The 25,011-nt window shown below is 37.6% G+C and overlaps 1 protein-coding gene across 7 annotated transcripts in view; it reads right to left on the reverse strand.

The window, feature by feature from the left end:
• Positions 1-2,458: 2,458 nt before the first annotated feature.
• The window catches only part of LOC132103465 (phosphatidylinositol-binding clathrin assembly protein-like), a 51,298-nt gene continuing 28,745 nt past the window's right edge, over positions 2,459-25,011 (reverse strand). Inside the window, exons 7-20 of one of the 7 annotated variants that reach the window (XM_059508604.1) lie at positions 24,668-24,774; positions 23,833-23,874; positions 18,282-18,367; positions 17,204-17,339; positions 15,420-15,553; positions 13,876-13,973; positions 11,937-12,056; positions 9,200-9,331; positions 8,881-8,911; positions 8,648-8,813; positions 5,653-5,676; positions 4,136-4,192; positions 3,913-4,029; positions 2,459-3,006 (exon numbers count right to left, since the gene is read on the reverse strand). In XM_059508604.1, the coding sequence (XP_059364587.1) occupies positions 2,992-3,006; positions 3,913-4,029; positions 4,136-4,192; positions 5,653-5,676; positions 8,648-8,813; positions 8,881-8,911; positions 9,200-9,331; positions 11,937-12,056; positions 13,876-13,973; positions 15,420-15,553; positions 17,204-17,339; positions 18,282-18,367; positions 23,833-23,874; positions 24,668-24,774 (1,265 nt within the window). In that variant the 3' untranslated portion in view covers positions 2,459-2,991. Of the gene's footprint in view, positions 3,007-3,912; positions 4,030-4,135; positions 4,193-5,652; positions 5,680-8,647; positions 8,814-8,880; positions 8,912-9,199; positions 9,332-11,936; positions 12,057-13,875; positions 13,974-15,419; positions 15,554-17,203; positions 17,340-18,281; positions 18,368-23,832; positions 23,875-24,667; positions 24,775-25,011 lie in introns of all 7 variants that reach the window. The other 6 variants (XM_059508597.1, XM_059508618.1, XM_059508613.1 and 3 more) reach the window with 6 other exon arrangements.

The following is a 25,011-nucleotide window of genomic DNA, read 5'->3' on the forward strand; positions in this document are numbered from 1 at the left end:
CAGCATAATGGTGAAAAGGCCCTGAACACCAAGCATCCCCAACAGAGGTCTGAGACGTGTGGCACACGCTGACACATTGGTTCTGAAAGGCTGCTGCTGAGCCAAGCCCAAATGTATAAAATCATGCTAAGTAGTTCAGAGGTACACTGGAGCCTGGCCGGGTGCAATTAAATAAAGTTTGATTGTAGAGCGGTGAGTCCAATACACAGCAAACAAAGGACCAACTAGCAGCTGTTTATATGAAAGATGAAACAGAAACCACAAGAGGGAGCTGTAAGAGAAAGAACATAGGGAGGGACTTGGGTTTCTACGAATATCAGGGATTCTAAATAAAAAAAGATAGTTGGCTTATTGAATGCCTCAACTCAGCAAAACCAAGTAAAGAAAAGCCTTTGGTGTGTCAGAGAAAAAGCATTAATGACCCGTAGCCAGAGAAACAAGTCAACAAGCCTATAGGTTCTCCAAAAGCACGACTCTCAGAGGTTGCTTCAGACAGTCTTCACCGCAGGCAGGGCTGCTAATGCATGCAGAGCTTTTAATAATATATTAAAAAAAGACTAAATGTGACTAAGAGAAGGAAACACTGTGCTCATCGACCTGTGCCAAGGACCAGAAACTGGAGATTACCATGGAAACCCCGGCTCATGATAGCACCCTCGTACATCTTGAGACCTATCATCCTTACTGAAGCTCACCAATGTACATTTACCCTCTCTCTCACACAAACTCTCACACACACACAAAGCCTCCTGTGAATGGATAATAGAAGAGATCCTAATTAAACAGCATCGGTCCTCAGTGGCCCGTTACCTTGTAAACCCAGCGAGAGCATCAACATTGAGCCTGCATGTAAACCGCTTTCAGTCTGAACCTGCTGGACCCCTGACAGCGCTAAGAAAAAAAACTCACAAGCTTGTTAAGATGTGCTCAAGAAGGAATTATTAACCGACTCTTGCACTCACAGAAATAAGCAAGCAGAAAAACATGATGCACATCGTTTCTACAAAAGGAAGGGCAGGCAGTCACAAAGCAAGCACATATTAAAGCAACATGAAACTTGCTGTGACGATGTCTTAAGCAAAGACCACACTTGAACTGATGGAAGGTCAAAATCAGACTTATTCACCCTAATGGAGCTCCAAATGTCTAAGACTGACTGCTTAGAAGGATTATTATGTTACCAATAAATGATTAAAAGTTTGCATTTGTGTGTGCTTACATAATGAAACCTTTCCAGCTATGTGTAGTGATCATTTTAAAGAAGCAATAATCCCCATGAAGCTGTAGTTTACAGTGATTTTAGAACGGCTGAAAAGCATTGTTAGGCACGACAAGGAGTAGAAACTCTGAAATCAGTAGGATTTTAAAATCATTGTAAACCATAGCTTCTTAGGGCTTATTTATCATGGCACAACTGTTACCACAGCATTTCTCCACTGAGGTTACATCAGTCCATGCAGAATAAACCCTAAATCTAGCATGAAGAAACAAAGCAGGAATTGTGGGATGATGTGAGGGCTGAAGTGGAAACCTGCTCTAGAAGGGTTAAAGGGATTTCAAGAGGACCAAAAATGCTTTGGCTGCACAAGCAAAAATAAAGATACCCTGTTAACAGTGCCCCGTATTCTGAGGGACTGCACTAAAAGTAGATTTTAGCTATTGATTTTGGTTCCAGAGTTGGCAAACACCGATACGCACGTCCAATTCCAAGAATTGTGATGTCAGGCGCTGAGTAGAAGAGTTGGCTTATGGCATCTCTTGAATCACAAATGTACATAATTTGGCAACATAAAACAGATCCATTTTAATTCATGTCATTTTCTGAAATAATAAAAATATTTATATATATACTGTAACATGCTCTAGACAAAATAAACAAAACAAAAAAAACAAAAAAGGATTTAAAAAAAGTATTGAACACAACCCTCAATAAAAACTGATTTTTGAATTGGGCCACACACCCTGTACCTTTCTCCAATGCTTGCGGTCGCCTGCTCCCAGGATGGGTGGCACATTTGGGAGAGGGCTCAGAGTGTGAGATGTAGTTGTAAATGCATGACATGTTTGGTTAACACAGAAGAGTAGGAGCAGATATGTTTATCAGTGTCCTTGGAGTAACAAAACAAGGTGGGAGGCCAGTGAGAGGGGCTTTTCATGTGGCTCACGTAACACTAACTTGTGTGCGTATGTATGTGCAAGAGCACCATCATGTCTGAAACAGAAACCCTTCAACCAGTATAAACAGAAGGACTGACTAACCATTTTGAACAGAAGCCATCAGTAACACGTTAATTGTTAACATTAGACTACTAATATTCTAGATATAAGAGACCAGCTCAATGTTATACACTACGTTACACATAAATGCATGTGTAAAGTGCTTGGGGGTTCAGATCACTTTATATAAGAGGTCAAATTCTTTCCTTGTTCTGAAATGAGAAGGCAAGACATTGTGATAACGAGCGATTTAAACACGTTTATGACCTTGTAACCTTTACTGTTCAGTTTTCCTGAACTCAACACAGGCATCTTCATAACAGAGCAAACAAAGACAGTAACAGGAAGTCCAAAGTGTTGGGCTTTAGATCTAATTCATATTAATTATGAAGTAAAAAAAAACAAAGGAAGAGTGCTCTGTGCAAGGTAATTTAATATCTGCAGTAAAATCTACGCTTTCTATGATGTATCACACCTGCCAGTAGACACTGTGCCCCAGGAAAGAAATTAACCTCAAGAGATGAAAAATGACACACTATATGCGCTCTCGTCTGGGGTGTGTGTGTGTGTGTGTGTGTGTGTGTGTGTGTGTGTGTTAGGTAAGCCGTTTCAGACAGTGAGGTAAACATTCTTGACACAAACACATTCCTTTCAATATGCACACTCTTTCTTTTTGTCCTGATCTCCTTTTATTTGGTGGTAGTTGGATCCTCCTCTCACTTGCTTGTTGTTCTTTTCAGCCGTCTTGTTTGGCGCTCTGCTCAAGTGCTACTTTTACATGAACTGCATCTGTAAAACAACACACAGAGTTACTGCCGTGTGAATACAGCATTAGAGAATGTCTTGTAAACGGAGCATCTGTGCACCTTTTTTTGTGTGTGTGATGGGGATGTTTCAACACTACAATTCCAGTAGTTAAATACAACACCAATGAAATTACTGATGAAATGTGAATACTAGTGAAATTTGATGATTCTCAATACTACAGCAAAAACTAATATGCTATATAACAATGCTAAGTTTAAAAATGTAAATGATAAAATCATTTATAACAAAATTTTAAAAGTGAAATAATATAATATTAATACTTAGGCTGTCAATCAATTTAAAGATAAATGTATACATTTATCGTATAAATGTAATGTATACATCTGTAATTAATCATTATTAAATAACACCTAACATTAAAATCTGTGATCAAAAATACAGGTGCTGGTCATATAATTAGAATATCATCAAAACGTTGATTTATTTCACCAATTCCATTCAAAAAGTGAAACTTGTATATTATATTCACAGACTGATATATTTCAAATGTTTATTTCTTTTAATTTTGATGTTTATAACTGACAACTAAGGAAAATCCCAAATTCAGTATCTCAGAAAATTTTAATATTGAATTGAAATCGTAACAGTACTAAAAAAGTACTTTACTGCATTACTAGAAACAATATTAACATTAAGGAACTATTAAGACCAATTTTATCCTGTGTAAGTTTTTTGTTTAATATTAAATGGCATAAATAGACAGTAAGTGGTCTATTGTGCTTTCAATGTTAAGTTTCAGTCTATTGAAACTGAAAGATAACTACAGTATAAAGGTTTGGTAAATTAGAGCAGTGTATGGATTAAATGCATGTGAGGCCACTGTGTGTGTGTGTGTGTGTGTGTGTGTGTGTGTGTGTGTGTGTGTACCTGAGCTCCAGGGATGGGGGTGAAAGGGTTAGTGGGTCTGAGAACAGGCTGGTTGTACAACATGGGTTGTTGGGTCATTACTGGAACCCCTCCCATCTGTCCCAGCTGAGGAGGGACCTAAAATCACCCAAATACAACAATCAGCGTTATTTTCTTTTAGCTATTACCCATTTAATTAATTTACACAATATCCATGTAGCCACCGTAAGGTCACAATACTCACCATTCCATAAACAGGCACTTGAGGTGTTGTCATGGGAAACGCCATGGGAGCAGGAGCCTGTGAGGGGAAAAAAGGGTTGCAAACCAACCATCAGTGCACTGACTGATCAATGACACACTTATCAAACACTAGTGTACTCACTGATCATGTCTGGTTCATTGAAAGAGCTTGTTTAATTACACTCTTTTATACTCATGACAGGTCAGGTGTACTTAAAACTCTACTGCACTGATTTCTGGGCTGGTCCATTCAACACATGCAACAATGCACAACACTGAAGCAAAACAATATGACTCAAGGATCTGACATGTTCTTAACACTGACAAATTCACCAAACAATGAATAAATATTTTTTTTTATAAATTTGGTCTCAATTTGGTCAAATTAAACGATGCATTTCAATTACACTGTTGTCTTACTATACTGTACAAGGATGCATTTAACCGATCAAAAGTGAGAGTGAAAAGATTTCATGTTCCAAAATATTTCAATTTAAAATAAATGAATTTCTTTTGAACTGTTCTCGAAATGTATGATTTCTTGAGCACCAAAACCACCATAATTAGAGTGATTCTGGAAGACCATGTGACTCTGAAGACTGGAGTAATGGCTGCAGAAAATTCAGCTTTGCCATCACAGGAGTAAATTACATTTTAAAATATAAAAATAGTAAACCGTTATTTTTCAATTAATATTACACAATATTACCATTTCACTTTTTTTTTGATCGAATCAGTGCAAACTTTATAAAAATAAAAATAAATCGTACTGATCCCAATCTTACTGATCGGTTTTGAATCATAAACAGGTTATGTAAATTGCAGCCCCCAAATGCACACATTTGCACAAGTCTGGTTTGCAAGTCAAAGATCCAAAAGATGAATTCATCAAATGCTACAAAAAGGGCATGAGAGACTGAACAAACATCTATATGTCACAGGGAAATCAACATATGACATTTACTGTGTTTTATCAGCAATAGAGAGGGTGTTGGAAGTTACAGTAAAATAGAGTACAGTAGAATATACATTATTAGCCCATTCACACAGTGTGAGGAAACTTTTGGGGTCATTCGGTCTGGAACCAGAGGTTAAGAGAGACATCAAACTATTGTTTTTAATTAGTCTCAAGAGTACAAGCTAAAATAACAGCTCTACTATTAGTAGGTAAGGATGCAACACTATCTAAAGATCTGGGAAATAATGCTGAAATTGTAAAGGTTTTTAAATCTACACTTAAAAAGGAGGGGGGGGGGGGGGGGTAATTGTCAAAATACATTAAAATGAAAAAAATAAAACACCTCACAAGATTATAACTACAATAACAAGATTGAACTTTAAAGCACAACTCTTCCAAGTACATAACTGCCCATTTTCACCCACAATTCAACTTAATTTACTGAAAATTTAACACACTGACCAAATAGGTGAAGATAGAAATCAAGAAATAAGGCGTGAAAGAGAGGGAAATGTGCGAATCGATACTCAATTTAATAGAACCTTATTGGAGGTACTTACATAACTAGCATAGAACATTCCAGTCTGCTTGGTTAAGCACAAGAAAGAAGATAGAGAGAAAGACAGAAACATACAGAGCAGATAGAATGAGCAGAGTTGAAGACATCAGACACGAGGAGAAACAGGCCAGAAAGATGCAGACCACAGAAAAGGTGGAAAGAGACAGAAAGAGAGACATTGAAGGTTAGTCATTCACAGTAGGGCTGGGTGATATGAGCAAAGATTCATATTTCTGTATCTTTTGGCTGAATCGCTATATACTGTATGGTATATATATTTTGGTATTTTCTACGTTTTGAATTAGGGCAGTCCCAGGCTAAAGATTTTTCTGGTCGACTAGTAGTCGTTCATTTGAAGCATTAGTCGACTAATCGCACATTTATTAATAAACCATTTAAATCATTGTATCAACCATTTAATTGCCTAATAAGCAACCAAGCTTGCCTCATGGCATCGGCAGAAGTAATGATTATGAATGTGTCAGGGAAAAACAGTAAGGAGGCTGCATTAACATTTTAATAATTCACTGATAAACTAGTGCTTTCTTTGTTTTTCGGTCGACACGGACTCGTCATCTCTGCAGGAGTGATGCGACTGTATGCATGTTTCATAAGGATTACTAAATCTGAGAATATTTGTTTTCCATTTGAATTGGTTCATCTGAAAGAACACATTTCGCTAGATATATTTGTAATGTCTGTAAGGCAAAGATACACATAGTTTCGAGCTCCAGTTCATAGAGAAGGATGGCAAAAAAGCGCGTCCTGTTTGCTTTCATTATTTTACAAAAGTGAGTGCACACAAAAGTAGCGTCTTTTACAGATTCTAAAGATTTATTTCTCTTTTCATATTTTCTCTTTTCTGATGGTGCCTCCATCTGTCCTGCAGCGAGTGAGCTGCTGTTCAGCTTCCACTCCCCGCACACACTTAAACAGCACACAGTTTTCTGGGTTAACATTAGATTGAGCAGCCATGCAAAGTTGCTAATACTTTTCAGATAAGCCATATTTTGATGTTTATAAATGATTGCGAGTGTTTGGATGTCCTGCCCGATGTAACTAGCCTATAATGAAAGTGAAGTGAAAGTGACATACAGCCAAGTATGGTGACCCATACTCAGAATTCATGCTCTGCATTTAACCCATCCAAAGTGCACACACACACACACACCGTACACACACACACCTGGAGCAGTGGGCAGCCATTTATGCTGCGGCGCCCGGGAAGCAGTTGGGGTTCAGTGTCTTGCTCAAGGGCACTTCAGTCTAGGGCACTATTGCCGGCTTAAGGCTCGAACCCACAACCTTAGGGTTAGGAGTGAAACTCTCTAACCATTAGGCCACGACTTCGCCAGCCCCCCCGGTGTATGTAGTACCACATACACCAGCCATTATCAATCTGTTAGTCACAGACTGCGTGAGTTCGCCTATGGATTTTTTTTTTTTCTGCGACCATCGACTAATAAAATCTTCTGGTCGACTAACAGTTTGTCGACTATTAAATATATTTTATATTATAATACTGTATATCATACAAATACACTACTTTTTGGTTTAAAAATCTACATGCGTCACATTGAGAAATTTCAGCAAAATATAAATTTTATTTAGAATTATTGCGCTTCTACTGCATTGCGCTCAATCTGGCGCACATGCACTGGGGCAGCGCTCGTTCTAAATCAAGTCTGTGAAGCTTAGCAGAGAATCGCAAAGCAGAAGGCTCATGCACTTCTGACAGCAAAATGGAGATATTTCCATGACATTCTAACATTTGCAGATGGAGAGTATACCAGTGAAATGTACGTAATGCATTTAGGAAGACAGCACATCTCAAACACATTAAACAGTTGCGAGTAGCGTTTCTGCCGGCGGCACACGCAGCCTTTCTGTCTGAGCATCTGATGGGCTGAGCCGCTTTAAACTATACGTAATGAAACTATATCCTATACTGTATCTTACAAGTTTTTAAAGCCCTTAATATTAAGCTAGTAACATGTTTAGAACAAACTGGATGATGCGCTTTCTCCACAGCACAGATCCATACACACAGCTTGAGAACAGGAAGAAACACACACACACACACACACTCATATTTCCTGCAGCTACACAATACAGAACAATAGTAAAGATGAACTCATGAATTCTTTTTTTTTGCCATCTGAATACTAGTGTATGAAATCTGGATATTTGTTGTCAATTGAGTTTTACAACAGATGGATTGCTTTGGGTTTATAAGTTGAAGAATATTTAAATTGATGTTTGTGTGTGAATGAGAAGGTTTAGATATAGAAGAATGTCTGTATATAAAGTAAGGGATAAATATACTGTTATCTGGTCACAGGGTGAACAAAGTGAAAGCCCTTTCATACCCTATTGTTGTTTATTTTGCTACAATGCCCAGCTGACTGATCATTAACTTGAATCATTAAAGTACTAATAAATAAATGGTAATGAAATATTAAGTGCACATTTTTGTTATGTAAGAAGAAAGAGTCTGCAGAGTGATATAAGAGACAATAAAAATAGCACAGAGATGCATGAAATCGGCTGCCTGGTCAATTATACAGTTTATTGACCAAACAGAGTCAAGTTTATTGTAAATAAATTATTACTGTTTGAGTATACACTAAAAAATATGAAGGTTTCCATATAAATATTGAACAGAACAACTGTTTTCAGCATAAATAGTAATAAGAAGTGTTACTCGAGCACCAAATCAGCATATCCGAATGATTTCTAAAGGATCATTTGATCCTGAAACCTGAAGTAATGCCTACTGAAAATTCAGCTTGGCCATCACATAAATAACAAAAAAATTATACTTCATTAAAACAGAAAACAGTTCTTTTAAAATGCAATAATATTTTACAACATCAAATAAATGCAGCCTTGGTGACTTACCAACCCCAACATTTTGAAAGGTAGTTCAAGTATATTTAGATGCCTGTATCACAGTGTGTAAGTGAGAGTGTGCATCTAAGTGTTTGTGCTCTCACCATGTGTGGCACGGGCATGGCGGCAGGTGGCATGGCAGCAGGTGGCAAGGGGGCGGGGCTCCAGGCAGTGGTGCTGCTCATCGTCTTTGACTGCCAGTTAGTGCCACCGGTCAGCTTCCTCTCTCCAGGCTGAGTCCACTGCATATCAGACCTGCATGTAAACACACTGCCTCTATTTAGACTGTGAAGCTCACAAGCAGCAATGATTTAGATAATTAAATGTAAATCCTCACTTTTTGCCTGGTATTCCCCCAAAGCGCAGGTCTAAAAAGAGAGCGGGAAAAAGAAACAGACTGTTAGAACAGCCCCACATCAGCGTAATACTGGAAGACTTACAGCATTGGAGGCATCACAGACCTATTCATTTCCCCTAAGCTGGGTTTAATTCATCTCTGTCCAACACACACACACACACACACAGCACCATATGGCTGCTGCTTCGCTGTTCAGTAGAGTAGCACGAATGCAATTTGAAGGTCAGGGACTTATGAACAAGTAAATAAAGAAAGGCACACAAAAAGACCAATAATGGTGCGAGGGAGAGGGACTCACTGCCTACGAGGTTGGCCAGGGATGAGTCCAGGTCATTGGCCAACAGTTTACTGCCTGTATGAGGGGGCATGACTGGTGCTTGAATCTGAACGTTCACCGTGGGCTTCAACAAGTCTCCTAACGCATCATGACCTGAGAAAGATGGATAGAGAAACAGATATAATATCATTCCATTGATTAAATATTATGAGAGTGACAAACCACTTATTTTTGCTGCAGACTGACACCTAACCAGAAGCGACACAAGCATCCAGTGATAAAAGCTTTTTCGATTTTTTTGCTGATGACCTACAGTATTTATTTAAATGAATTGTGTATCAGTTAGACTTGACTAAACCAAAATTCCTACTATGTGTTGGTCATGGTTATTAAGGTTAGCTGAAAGGATAAAAATGTATCTGTACAGATGAACAGCGGTATAATTGATAAGTGGAGATATAAGTCTTAAAATGTTTTTTATATATCAGCAAATCACAACTCAATATAATTACATTAAACATCAAATACGCTCTCAATGGGTGTCATATCGTGCAGCAGTCACGCTTTCAGTGTGGACACCCAAATTGCTTGTCGCTGGAAACTTGTCGCATCAGGCCTGGTTAAGGCATAAGTATTATAGAGCAGAGAGACAGGTGTGAGACAGGAGAAAGCGTGCTGCAGTCCTGCTGATGTTTAGAATGATGCGAGCAGCAGGGATGAGCCTCTGTGAGCCCACTCATGACATGACAAAAGACCCATACAGATCTAAAGCAGAACACAGGTCAGAAAGAGAGGAACCACCCTGAGATCTAAGAGGGACTAACACAACAAGGGTCCTTAAAGAAACGCTATAGAAACTGGAAATCTGTCATCTCCTTTTGGTCTCATTCTTCTCCTTATGAGCACAATAAAGTCAACATGAAAGCAAAATACTGGTTCTTTTTGTTTTCTTAATAAAAATTTTTAGGCCTATTGTCGATGATTAATTAGTGCATGTTATTTCAAAGAGGAAAAATGTCTTTAAATAAAATATAGGAAATCTCAGAAACACTTTCCTTTCCTTTTTATTTTGCTGACGTATAGGCCACACAGGCTATTGATTAAATGTTAAAGGTGCTCTAAGTGATGTCACACATTTTTTAGGCCAAAACATTTTTTGTCACATCCAGCAAACATCTCCTCACTGTCTGCTAGCTGCTTGTCCCCTGAACACACTGTAAAAAAACGGGGTCTTTCTAGACACCACAGGCTCCACAAACAACAAGAAAAACAAAACTGGGCTCACCAGCACCACAAAACATAACAAACTGTTCCAGCCAATAACCGACAAGAAAGATTTGGGGGTGGGGTTTGGGGAGTTAGTGCACGGATGAGGAGGAGGGAGGGTCTAGCTAGCCTCCGTTGTGTTTGACAACAATTTGAACGTCAACAAGAAGTTACGATTCCCGGCATCGCTTAGAGCACCTTTAACCAACAGCTATTCAGACGTTGTTTTATACGAACACAGACTTCTAAAAAATCTAGCCAATAGTTATCACAATGCTTGTGTTCACAGTTTTTTAAATCTTTTCGACAAATAACTGCAAACTTTCAGTGTTGTCTCCATTTTTTAGGGATTGCCCACTTTCCAATCACAATCCAAATAATTCAAAAATTCATAATTCCAATAATTCAAAAAATATATCACATTATACAAGTAAAATATGTTCTGAATCAGGGTATTTATTTGTAACAAATTATTAAAACAAGTTTTTGGTAACTGAAATAAAGCTGAAATAAAATAAAACATATTAGAGGAAAAACAAACTTTTTTTTTTTTTTTACCCTTAGCAACTAATTAAAATAAGTTTATGCTTGTAATAAAAAGAAATAAAATAAAAATGGTATATAAATACAACAAAAATAACACTTGTGAATGCAATTTAATTCTGAATTTCAAACAGCTGATGGGTTTCATTAATTGCTGACATCTGGTTTTCAAATGGTTAATAGCATAGGGCGTTTTGCTAATTCTTTTAGTAAATGAGAGAAAAAGCGAGAGAGACAGTCTGCTGACACATGCCATATTTCTACGGTTCTACTTCCTGCTTCGCCAGTAGGAACATAGAGAGCAACAAAAAAAAAAATCATCATCCAAATACACTCACCGCATCAGATCAGCCATCACAACCCAGGAAAGATAGCATAAGAGAGGGAATGGGAAAAAGCATAAGGTAAGAAAAAAGGGGCCAAGAAAAGAAAAGGAAGGAAGTAAAGTAAAGGGGCAGAGAGTGGCTGAGTGTAGTGGTGAGTGGAAATCTGTGCGCATCTTGTCTGTGTTCAGATAAAGAGTGTAACGGCAGACGATTAACAGATGGAGAAAAATGCCAGTCAGCACCCAGCCTCCACACACACACACACACACACACAGTAGATGGATGAAGGGATGATAACAGACTGTCCACAACCAAAGAGCAGCGACATGAGCGAGTAAGTGAAAAAAAAATAAAAAAAGTACGATGAGCAACTCCCTAAAGAACATTCCCAATCTCTCTAGAACCAAGTCAGGCGGGCAGGTTCTGCAGCCAGCTGTACAGTTTGTTTCAGCGTTCCAGCAGCAAAGCTCCACAAACACAAAATACAGCAAAACCAGCAGAAGAGGGGTTTTTTTAGGATGAGGGTTACGTAGTTTTGCAGTTATTAAGCACCGTGACGAGGGTCAAATCTTCAGAGATTAATAAGCGCAGTTATTAATAATCACACTTGTGAGACATTTTACCAGCTGATGGCTTCACATCACTATTGGAAGCATTAGTCCCAAATACAGCATCAAAATCTACATTCATGGTGGACATGGAAGCCATGGAGGCCATGGGATGAAGAGTGCTGCTTTCTAGACCTGAGAGTAACACACACATACAAAACATGGAAAGATGTCAAACAACACATCATGATTGTAGCTCTGTGGAAAAAAAATATGAAAGTGTTGCCTTATCTTTTGGCCACTGAAATTACTGGATTAGACTTGTGTATAACAAACAGTGATGCATCGAAATTATAATTGTCATTTAAAATTTAAGTTCAAATTGTCCAACATATTGTGCAGCCAGCATGTGTGCATCTCAATTGAATACTACTTTTGAAAAGTTTGGGGCCAGAAAGAGTTTAAAATACTTTAACTATTAAGATTTTAGATCGATTCCAGTGCTGCACAATTCATCAAAATAAAAACTAAGTAACAATATAGCTTATTCATGTAAAAAGGCTAATTAATCTAGTTAATTTATGGTCTTGCACATGCTATTTCAAATGTGATTTTGTCTTTTTGCCTGAAATGAAATTGTTAAATGTTCATCATATCACAATTGTCAATCTCAATGTGTCTAAATAATCATAGTATAATTTTTTTTGCAACCCAGTTAAACCTGGACCATTTTACATGCATATTTTTCCTCCACAATAATGTTTCTGATAACAGTTATCATCCAGTAGAGAATGGCATTAAATGCATTTTTGTCTGAAAATTAATTAATTAATGGAGTATCTTTGCACTGTTAGTAGTATATGTGGATCCCAGGAGATCCGAGTCTGGAGTCTGGCTAGGCTTCGGCGCACATGCCCATTAGCTGTAAAGTGCACTCTCCAAGTGCATACTGTGACCTACAAATCCTGGCATAGTTGAGAATCTGGGAGTGTGTCTACACTCTGCACCTTGTGTCCTCAATTCACACTAACACAGCAGGTGCGCTGAACTGCTGAAAATGAACCTCTGACCCTCAGCACAGCTCCCAAGCAGAGCCATAATCCCTGAGTGGAAAAGCACCCAAATAGGTCAAACTTCAGAATATCTAAAAAAAAAACACTGTTGTAAATCTACACAACAGGATGGATGGTATGGAGAACACAAACACAACAAAACATTGGTTGGGTTGCAAAACCTAGCAAGCTGCTTGGTCATGATTCCTCTAGAGTGAGTTTGTGAAGTCCACAAAATCGCTGGGTGTTTTAGAAGAGTGCTCCTCTTGCAATCATGATGCCTTTAAAGCACATTTCTGCAAAGCGAACACCACTGCAAACTACTTCTCAACAGTCTACAGCCATTATGTCACCAAAGTGTGAACACCAAGGGCTGTTGGTAGCTTTTGGGACAGGGCTTACAAACAGCTTGTGAGGATTTGAAACAGACAATGTACACAAGAGTGAACTAGCAAGTGAACAAACAAATAACATTTACTGCAATTTTTTCCCAGGTTTCGGCAGATGCTACCCGCCTTTGTCTTTATTAGCGGAGTTGGTAGAGCATGAGTCTTTTAATCTCAGGGTCGTGGGTTTGAACCCCACATTTGGCACACCTATTAGCTTTCTTGGGGGCAGTCATGGCCTAATTGTTAGAGAGTCAGACTTGTAACCCAAAGGTTGTGGGTCCGAGTCTCGGTACCAGCTGGGATTGTAGGTGGGGGGAGGGAATGTTCACGGTGTGTATGTGTGTGTGTTTGTACACTACTCACTGCTGCGTGTGCAATTGGATGGGTTAAATGCAGAGCACAAATTCTGAGTATGGGACACCATACTTGGGTACACGTCATGTCAGTTTCAAAGGATTGGTGTGTTTTAATGATTTTTCAGAGACTTAATTAAAGGTCAGTGATCTAAAGTGGTAAAGCAATAGACATGGCATCGGTGATCAGATGTATGTATGTGGGTGGAGTGGAACGCACCTCCCCAGGCTTTGCTGGTGGTGGAGATGGGAGTGCTCTGCACAGCAGGAACGAAGGCAGGCTGGAGGTCAAACAAGTCACTGGTGAGGTTTGGCATGCTGTACAAGAGAAACGGAGTTTAGTGCAAAAGTAACACATTCAAATTCTACCACATAGACTGTGTATATTTAACACAGTACAAACTACAAGTAAGTTTAATAAATGTAAGTAAAATTACAAAACATCGGATTACATTACAAATATTTGAGGACAATAAGATTTTTTAAAGCTATTAATACTTCTATTTATCAATAAAATTAAACTGATTAAAAGTAAAGTCTTTTTCACTGTTAAAAAAAAATTATATTTCCAATAATTGCTGTTATTTAGAATTTGTTTTTCAAGGGATCATGAAAAAATTATCACTGTTTTCACAAAAATAACTTACATTTTTAATATCTTAAATATATAATATAAAATCATACATTTATAGATCATTGTACAATGTCTGTTAGTACTTAGTCAAAAGCAACTGGACTGTGATTTTCATTGTTTTCAAGTGGCTTCATCAACTCCCTTTGAGAAAGGGAGCGAATGAAAACAGCAGGTATTAATGTGTCAGTTATTTTTCTGTAGATGTCGACATCTAGTACTCCCCTTCCTCACATAGTGTACAGCACAGTCTAAATATGCTGTTTTTCATTCTTTGTGTGTTCTGTAAAGGCTTTGAAAACGAATTTGGGAGTATATCACTGAGCAGCTCAGAGTCCAGAGCCAAAAAAGGGCAAACACCTCAAAAAAAAAAAAAACATTTTGCATTAAAAGCCTGGCAGGGAGAAAAGACTGGGTCGTGACCGTCCGTTCACTTCTTTCGACAATCAACCTGTTGTGGGAGCTTCCTCGCTGAAGATGCAACTCCCACAACAGGTTGATTGTTGAAAGAAGCGAATCATGAGATTCATGATGCCAGCAGCGGTTTAAATCAGGCAAACAACCCAACAGTTGTCAAATACATCAAGTAAGTATTTTAAATTGTTGCAAAATTTAACCGTGTAATATTGTACAGTATATAAGATGCTGAAATACTAATATCTAAATATAAATTTGAAGGTGCCAGTCTCTTCATATTATCAGTCACAATTTTGTTATTTGATCAGTGACCTAGATAGTATACTGAATATTAAATCTCTCTTAATTTGTCTGACATAAGCTTTATTTCAAAATAAAAACTTTATGTCCAGTTGAAATGATTCTGGATCCCAAAATCTCAGACTGGCGTATGCACAGTAGCACAGTGGTTCTTAATTCCAGTCCTCGCGTACCACCGCTGTACACATTTAGTATGTATCTCTTAGCACCAGAACACAGTTTCATGCATGGAGCTCTCTTCTAATGAGCTGGTTATATGAATCAGTTGTGTTTAATAAGAGTGACATGCAAAATATGCAAAGCGGTAGCACATGAAGACTGGAATTGAGCAATTAAGCATATATTGTAGATTTAATGAGCTTTGTATTACTGTATGGTATAATATGTACTGCAGTCAAGTACAGTATGTTAGTGACCTGTTTGTTGAGGGTGGGCTTGTGGTGTTGGTGAACAAGTCCATGCCCGCAGTGTGGTTGTTGACACTACCCATAGACTGTGTACTGGGCGAGGTGGAGGGCGTCTGAATGTTGATCTCCTTCAAACGCTGGTTCTATACAATCAAAAAACACAGGAAGAAAACATTTAAAGAGAATGTAAACATGTATAAACTGGGCTGCTCTGCTTATTCCTCCTGCAAAGGCCACCGTAGAGAATGACAGCACAGAGCATTTCCTTCAGCTGAGCTCTGTGAAATCAGACAGATTACAGCCACTCAAGCAGCTGAAGTGCCAGTCAGCTCAGATCTGCTGTCCGTGTGTGTGCATTGTCAGTGTATAAGAGATGCCTGAAGTCAGAGATGATCTCTCAGGTCACACTTCCTTGGACAAAAACTAGCAGACTAGCTCAGAAACTACTAGAGTAGCCTAAACCAACTATAAGAAAAGAACAAGAAAAGCCAATAAATCATCAACATGTAGAGCTACTTCAAGCCAAGAAAGTCACTAGAGCAAAACAATTTGACATCAGACCAACCAAAACCTAGAGTCATGTCTGGTCTAAAGTCTGGCCACTAGGCTTAGACCTAAACTTAAGACTGTGTACTGTGTTCTTTTACATGTGAGCAGCTCATGATCTTCTCTCAACAAAAGAAAATCTACAAGCACTATAGAACCTGTGGAAATAAAATAAAAAAATAAATAAAAACTTGGTTTACTATTTGAGTATTAAGTATGTGTCATAAATTTTAGTTGCATTCTAAAGTGATTATATAATTTTTTCCTATATTCTACTTTACAATGAAATCTTTAAACAGTAAAATCTTATTTTATTATTTTTATTTGGAATCATAATTATTATTGTATATAATTATTTTTAGATATAATTTTTATATTATTAAATCTGTAAACTATTATTAATACTATTATTATTATAGACACCGATAGATTTTGGGCCAAATTGTGCAGCCCTATTAACAAGCAAATCTGAAGCTTTTTTTTGTTTGTTTTTCATTTCGTTTTCATTTCATTTCTAAAAATAAAAATCACAAAAAAAAAAATGTTGTTCTAACCACACAGATAGATTCTAGTTTCTAAAGTGAGAGAAAGTAGGTTGTGACATGGCAAGGTTCTATGCCTTTTTTTAAGCCCTTTACAACAAAAAGAAAATGTGGGAAGAAAAGAATCCACAGAAAAAGAAAGTGATAATGCTGTAAAACTCTGCGTGCTCCTCCTGGAGGATTGGTAACAATAACAAAGAAACACCAGTTCAATCACACACAAACTTTTCCGAACATGAGCTGTGTAAATACTTTTATGTTGGACTTTTGAAATTGCTTTGAATGTTTGAACTGTTCAGATACAGAGCCACTTTGCATGTGTCGACACATTCGACACAACGGACGTGTGTGTCATTCAGTTTGTGTGCATGTTGGTGTGAGTGTTTGTGTCCCACAAGGTATGACAGTACATCCTGACGGGAACAGAGAAGTTTGATTAACCCCGTTGACCACTTACTGCTGGAGACTAATCATTGAAGGTACAAGGGCGTATTCTGTAAACACAAATACAATTGTATGTGTAGAACAAAATGTTCCCAGAACAGCAGCTTCAATCCTGCCAAATATCAGTTGCAACAAAGTTCTCTGGGTATGCTCTTTATATTCTACACAAGTGCTAACATTACTTCCTGTCTACACTTCAAACTTAATTAGCAATCAGAACATGTTCATTCACAGAACACAATGGGATCGATTTTAACCCACCTTGAGAGCTTGCAGACGGGCTTGCTCCTCCTCCAGGGCCAGTTGTTTCTCCTTCTCGTCCATCCTGCTGGATGAGAAGGAGAAGGACATGCCCGTGTTGGACAGGGACGACACCGCATTGGACAGAGTGTTGGCTCTACAAACAAAAACACAGAAACACACAGTGAGATTTCCCTATCAGTTCTTTATTTAAGAGCTGATCAATTTAATACTGTTCACATGCCAGAGTACGTGGCTATATACACATTTTTGCTGATGGTTTTTTGTTGCTGTATCAAGTGCTTCGACATATGGCTTGTGAAGTAAAGTGCTGTTAAGAGGTATTATTCAGAATATACAGCAACTTGCATATTTGACCACATATTTTGTCTAATCTTAAAGCTATAAAAAAGTACACTCACATGAGATGAATGAGATGTCATTAGCCTAATAAAAGTTGTTTTATATTACACATAATGTGTTGCCCACTATGATGACCACCATGTTATATTTTTCAACCAGCCCACAACTCAAAGTGATGCCAGTAGATACAAAAAAGAATTTTACATTTTAAGTTTTACAGTTTTAATATATGTTTTTCTTGTTAAAAAAACGTGTTTCCTGTTTTATTTGGAATTTCAGCAGAGGATCATTTGTTCTTTTAAGAAATGCAAACACACTGTAATAAAAATATATGTCACAAAGACTTACATAAACCTAGTAATAATTGCACAAAAGATTGAAATAAACAGAGAAAGAGAGAGAAATTAAATTAAATAAATAGATAAAAATCAATGTTGGTATCTCTGTTCAACGCCATTAGCACTGATGGAAATGCGGAATGGAATTTGTCCATTCATTTATTAATATTATAAATATGGAAAATCAATTACCTTGCTTGCTTGACATGCGAGAACAGACCTCACTGACTGAGCGTCTGTTTACAATATCTGATGAACTATGTATGTGCGTTGATCAATGTTTAAACCACTCAATTTCAATGGATGGACAAAAATTTGAAAAATGACTTCACAGATGTATGCCCAAACAGGGCTGTACAGAGTGATGCTGGATTGTCTGGATCTGTAGGATTTTAAACCTGTTGTCAGCGGAGAGCTCCTTGATTTTCTTTCCCTCCAGAGAGGCTAGGTGCTGCTCAAGAGCCTCCAGGAGACTGCTGGGAGCCTGAAGGAGAAAGAGATGAGTCAAGACCTCAATGAGAATATACAGCACCAGTTTAAAGAAGACACACTCACATGGTCAAACATACACACAACCGACCCACCTGAGTTTCAGTAAATAATAACAGGAGCATGCTTTAAGCTTTTAGTAAGAGGCGTACAGGTAAAGGATAAACAAGCACAAAAAACAAGACAGGAAGAGTACAAATTCGAAAGAGAAGAAGTGACATGCACTGTGGAAGATCCAAATCTCAAACGCATGGCAGACCCATGAGGTCACTGATATATCTCAGTATTGGGCCATGACATTAAACAATTTACACTGGCTTTTGGAACTAGTACTTTGTGGTTTCTGTGAGAATTTCTTGTGTTGATTCGCAAATCTAGCTAAAACCTTCCTCTGAGCCGATTATTTGAACAACAACGAGGGGAAGCATTACACGGGTCCCGGATCAGCAAACACGGGATGTGTATGTTAGCACCTAAGAGCACACACATCCTGTGATGCTTCATTCAAATGAGAGCAAATGTTAGCATAAGCTCAGAGCTCACGGTTTGTGAAAAGAGCAGGTGCTTTGTGCCAAGTTTCCAAAACAGACAACCCATGTAAAAACTGCTTTTATGGATTAAAGGTAAGGTATGCAATTCGACTGAGCCTAGCTGGCAGCGCTAGACAACATGTCTGGATCTGATCTAGGTTGGCTTTTTCTCCAAATCGCTGAGAGGGCAGATTGGGTCTAATCCATTCCACAGAAAACAGAAGCCAGAAGAGAGGGGAAAAAACACATATGCAGCAGGCTACAATTCAAATAGAAGTAAAAATGTTTTACTTATTTTTTTTTTTAAAAATTTGGGCTTTCACAGAAGTGTTATAAAAAAGAAAGATAAAAGTGTAACAGCTTTTAATTAGCTCCTTTCCTGTCTGATTTGATTTCCTCAGAGAAGACATGGCATGAACAGGCTTTTGATTAAATGACTACATTATAGATGTGCATGCGGCTACGCAAAAGGACAAAGCGAGGTTATATTAATACTTCAAGCCTACAAATGTAAGGCTGCTGGGGCAGTTTTCTCACATTAAGTAGAAACAGGGCATTGGGTAAAACATATAGCTCTCGCAAGAGCTTGCAAGGGTTCATGCAACCCAGCAGGAGATTTGCTTTTATGCTGATCTAAGCTAACAATTTGATCAAACTATAAAGAGACAACTGCACATCTAGTCTCAGATCAGCAGAAAAAGCAATGTAGAGCCATGCCTGCAAAGTGACGGGGCAGAGGATGGCAGTTTGGGCCACATTCAATCAGTTGGCCTGAATTTCAAGGGATGAATCCGCTGATGCAGTCAGAAAAAAGTAGGGCTGAGAGATATAGCTAAAAAAAATAAAAAATATGTATTGATATTTGATCTCACCATACACCGTATTTGCTCTAAAATGACTTAATTTAAGGAATAATAATTTTGACTAAACCAAAATATTGTAAAATGTAGTAAAAAAATAAAAAGTTCATTTTTCATTAAATGAACATTGATTATATACATCATATTATATATATATATATATATATATATATATATATATATATATATACATATATATATACATATACATATATATATATATATATATATACATATATATATACATATATATATATACATATATATATACATATATACATATATACATATATACATACATAGATATATACATATATACATACATACATATATACATACATACATATATACATACATACATATATACATACATACATATATACATACATACATATATACATACATACATACACATACACATACACATACATTATTATTACAACTTAAAATAATAGTTTTCTATTTGAATATACTTAAAAAAAAATGTATTCCTGTGATGCAAAGCTGAATTTTCAGCATCATTACTCCAGCCTTGGAAACAGTTCTGCTGTCTAATATATTTGATGAATAAAAGGTTAAAAAGAACTGCATTTATTCAAAATAAATAAAAAATTATAATAATATATATTTTAATAATATATTTTCTTTACTATCACTTGTTATCAATTTAACACATCCTTGCTGAATAAAAGTATTGATTTTATTTAAAAAGAAGAAAAAATTACTGACCCCAAATTACTGGCCAGTAGTGTATATTGGTCATGAGCTTTGGGTCATGACCGAAAGGACAAGATCCCGGATACAGGCGGCCGAAATGAGCTTTCTCCGCAGGGTGGCTGGGCGATCCCTTAGAGATAGGGTGAGAAGCTCAGTCACCCGGGAGGAGCTCAGAGTAGAGCCGCTGCTCCTCCACATCGAGAGGGGTCAGCTGAGGTGGCTCGGGCATCTGTTCCGGATGCCTCCTGGACGCCTTCCAGGGAAGGTGTTCCAGGCGCGTCCCACTGGGAGGAGACCCCGGGGAAGACCTAGGACACGCTGGAGAGACTATGTCTCCCGGCTGGCCTGGGAACGCCTCGGTGTCCCCCCAGAAGAGCTGGAGGAAGTGTCTAGGGAGAGGGAAGTCTGGGGTTCTCTGCTTAGACTGCTGCCCCCGCGACCCGGCCCCGGATAAGCGGAAGAAGATGGATGGATGGATGGATGGATAGTGTATATTGTTATTACAAATTATTTATATTTTAAAAACATAACTTTTTTTTTTTTTTTTTTACTTTTTATTCATCAAAGTATCCTAAAAAAGTATCGCATATTCTGAAAAAATATTAAGCAGCAGAACTGTTCCAACTATGATAATGAATCATCATATTAAAATGATTTCTAAAGGATCATGTGATAATGATCCTAAAAATTCAGCTTTGCATCAGAGAAATAAATAATTTAAAGTAGGGGTGTGCACGGATAGTCGAACATTCGAATATTCGTTCTGCTCTAATTATTCGATAAATTAAAATGATATTCGAATTTCGCTATATTTTTGCTTGCCATAAAAAAAATAAAAATCCACAATAAAACCTCATTCGGTAACTTCCTGTGATTCTCCATGGCATATTTGAAGATGTATGCAAGCAAAAAAATGAATGAATAAGAACTGCGGGGGGTGTCTGCGGTCTTGGGTGACGGGATGGGGGGCTTATGATATTAGACTTCGTTAGTCTACCACAAAAAAAGAACAATAAAATCATGAACTCAAATGTCATTGTAAAAAAATAAATAAAATAAAACAATGACTGTTGTAACAGTGCGTAAATCAGACCTTTCTGTACCTTTCTGTAAGCTTAAACGAAAATAACAAAATAATTGTATAGCGGAGCATTTTTTTGTACACCGTGAAACTGTCAATCACTCCTGTGTGTGCATCACTGTCCTCCTCGCAGCTGCAGAAATTTGTGCTCTCTTCAACAAGCTTTAAAACAAAAAGGGGACAAAAATGTCATATTGTCTTTGTGCATATAGATTAATTAGATAAATGAATATCTAAATTCGTGCCTAGCCGCCTATGGTATTTTTTTTTTAACTTTTTTAGAGAAAAGATGCTGCAGCCAATGAGCAGCCGGCGGGGGCTGGTTGCAGGACGACTCAACCTCCGCAGACAATTTTTTTAATGTTTATCAGACAATAACTACTCAAGATTTTGCTTTAGTATAATTTTCGGGACAATTAGGGCCAGATTCGGGATTCGGGATAACAGTTTAGATTTCGGGACTGTCCCGAATTTTTCGGGAGGTCTGGTCACCCTAATGCCCACTCGTCGGAAAAGGCTGAGCCAGTTCTTCAGCGATGATTACAGAGAGTCCAGCCGGGACGAGTTGGAACAGTTCTTGCTGGAGCCATGTATTCCACCAGATGAGGATCCCATTCAGTGGTAAACGAAAACACGAAGCGCTTCACAAAACTTATTCGCTCAGCACACCGTTATTTGTGAGTCCCGCCAACGTCTGTGCCGTCAGAGCGCGTTTTCTCCACGGCCGGCCTTATATATCCAGACTAAGGAGCCGACTTTCCCCCGATCATGTTTACATGCCTGTGTTTCTTAACAAGAACATGTAAAACAATAGAATAAAAAAGAAAAAAAGATTTGCTGACATTTTAAAAGTTTCAAAGTTAAGTGTAAGCTACGTTCTGTACAATAGCCTAATTGCTGCAGGCTGCTTTATTTACGTTTTTTCTTTGTTCACTTTTTTTTTTTTAATCTGTACTTTTGTTTGTTTGCACGCATTGTTAAAGGTTTTCAGCTACAAAACAATATGTGTAATGTTCAAGCTTATTGTAAGCTTGTTCAAGCTTGACGGAAATGACGGAAACAATAAATGTTGCTGAAAGATAACGTCTGTCTCATTAAACTTAATTTAAATAAACGAATATTTGAATATTCGTTTTTTGTGAGCTCAAATATTCGAATGTGATATTTGCGGAAACGCCCATCCCTAATTTAAAGTATAATCAATTTAAAAACAATTATTTCAAATTGTAATAATCCATCACAATATTAAAAAAAAAATTCTGTATTTTTGATCAAATAAATGCAGGTTGATGAGCAGAAGAAACTTCTTTCAAAAACATTAAAAATAGTAATGTTTCCAAACTTTTGGTCTGTACTGTATATATATATATATATATCTCATTATTGCATTATATAGGTTATATAATTATATAGAACAATGCAACAATATATATTATTAAATTATAGTATGTACCTGCATATTTTTCACAGAAAAATTTATAAGTTTATGTTTGTGTGTTTAATCAGACATATCAGTTTTAATTGCTATATGCCCCTGGTTTAAATAGCAAATATCTGTTATAATTTTAAAACATTACTTCATTTATAGAGATTGTTAAACTGGCCTACTGGCACAGGTTTCTAAAAAATTGGATGGCCAAAAAAATTTTTTTTGCAAAAATTAACAATTCTGGCAAATTTTTGACAAAACTTTTTAGATTTTGTCAATATTTGATATATCACCCAGCACTAGTAGCAGCAAAGGTTATAATGGTCAAATACAAGCAGTGCATATAACCCATCACCTACAAGGTATGATCCTCTAGTCGTCTGAAAGTAACAATAAACAATGTGTTATGGAAGGGGAATAAACATCACATTTAATATTAACCCAACTCATCACTCAATGTCAACACTCAAACAAAGATATCGACTTTGAGCTGTGCTTACTGCAACTTCACAAAGTCATACTGAAATAGTGTGATCATCACTAAACACATCTGAGAGGGAACTAGTGTTTGGTAAATTCTATCAAGCTCTACCACTAGGTCTTGAAGCTATTAATATTAAGTCTGACTTTTTAAACCAAACAGGAGAGAGGACAGGAGACAGGACATTTAAAAAAACTGTGAGCATGGGTACAAAAACAGGACATAAGACAACAAGAGAAAGGACGAGGACAGGTGGAACAGAGAAAAAGGAGGAAGGGAGAGCAGTGGTACGATGGACAACATCAGCAGCGTAGTCAGGAAGAAGAGGAGAAACAGAAAGTGGAGATGAAATGTACACTGACCTGAGTGAGATCTGGGATGTCACCCTGATCAATTCCAACTTGCTGTGTCATAAACAAAACAAAACAAAAAAGCGGTAAACAAACAAACAAACGAGGTGAGGGAGGAGGAATCAGAAAAAGAACAAACATGAAGGATCATTAAGTCATGCAGTGTCGAAAAATGAAAGAAAGAAAAATAACAGAGGTGTGGCATGCCGAGAGCCACGGAGGACCAATGGGAACAGACAAAGACATTGATAATGTCTCACACTGTTGACTGTGGCGTGTGGAGTGGTTAACATTCAAAAACTATTTTTACAAATGATGACTTTTAAATGAGACCCAGTGGAGGTAAAATTAAATAAATAAAAATTAGACAGGAATCTCACATGGTGATGGACTTTGTACCTAGAGACTCATTGTCAAATCAAATCCCATCCCTGAGATATCTGATGTATCAGAAGAACAGCCTGGAAATAAAACCAGACTAATGCCTGGCTGGATGGATGGAGGGGAAGTGAGAGGAAGAAGGCAACAGCACAGAAATTCATCAGTGTCAAAGAGTTAAAATCTAAAAAAAAAAAAAATTCTGAATCACTTCTGGCAGAAGAGGCAAGTAAATTTTTATGGATATCCATGAGGACTGTGCAATGCATTGCAGTGCCAGAACACTAAATATATGGCAACTGTGCATGAATCAGTCCAGTGAATATGAATTCCAGAGCATTGTAGGATGGAAAAATATGAGAGAGAGAAATTGTTGGAGCAGAGGGGTCGTTGAGCCTGTCTAATCTCAGACCTGTCATATCGAAACACTGTGTGTGTGTGTGTGTGTGTGTGTGTGTTGCACTGGTACCTCAGCCACTTTAAGAAACTCTGACAGCTTGGTCATCCTGTACAGAAACTTCTTATAGATGTCCAGAGCATCTTTACACTGGTTTTTCTTCATATCAAAGTATTTCTCTGAAACAGGAGGACAAGAGACACACACAGAGAGAGAGAGAAAGAGAGATGGGGAGAACAGAACGATTAGCAGAGAAGCTCAAACAGATAAAGACTGCAATTACCCATCAGAGGACTGTCAAAACACTCTGGGGCTGTCAGACAGAGGCAGGGGCATATAAAAGCTGCTGTAATGGTTCGCTCAAGGACAGCTAGCACTCTAATGCATTTTTAGACCACCAAGCTAAATGGCCGTCT

The sequence above is a fragment of the Carassius carassius genome, chromosome 2 (genome assembly GCF_963082965.1).
Source record: "Carassius carassius chromosome 2, fCarCar2.1, whole genome shotgun sequence".
Taxonomy (NCBI): domain Eukaryota; kingdom Metazoa; phylum Chordata; class Actinopteri; order Cypriniformes; family Cyprinidae; genus Carassius; species Carassius carassius.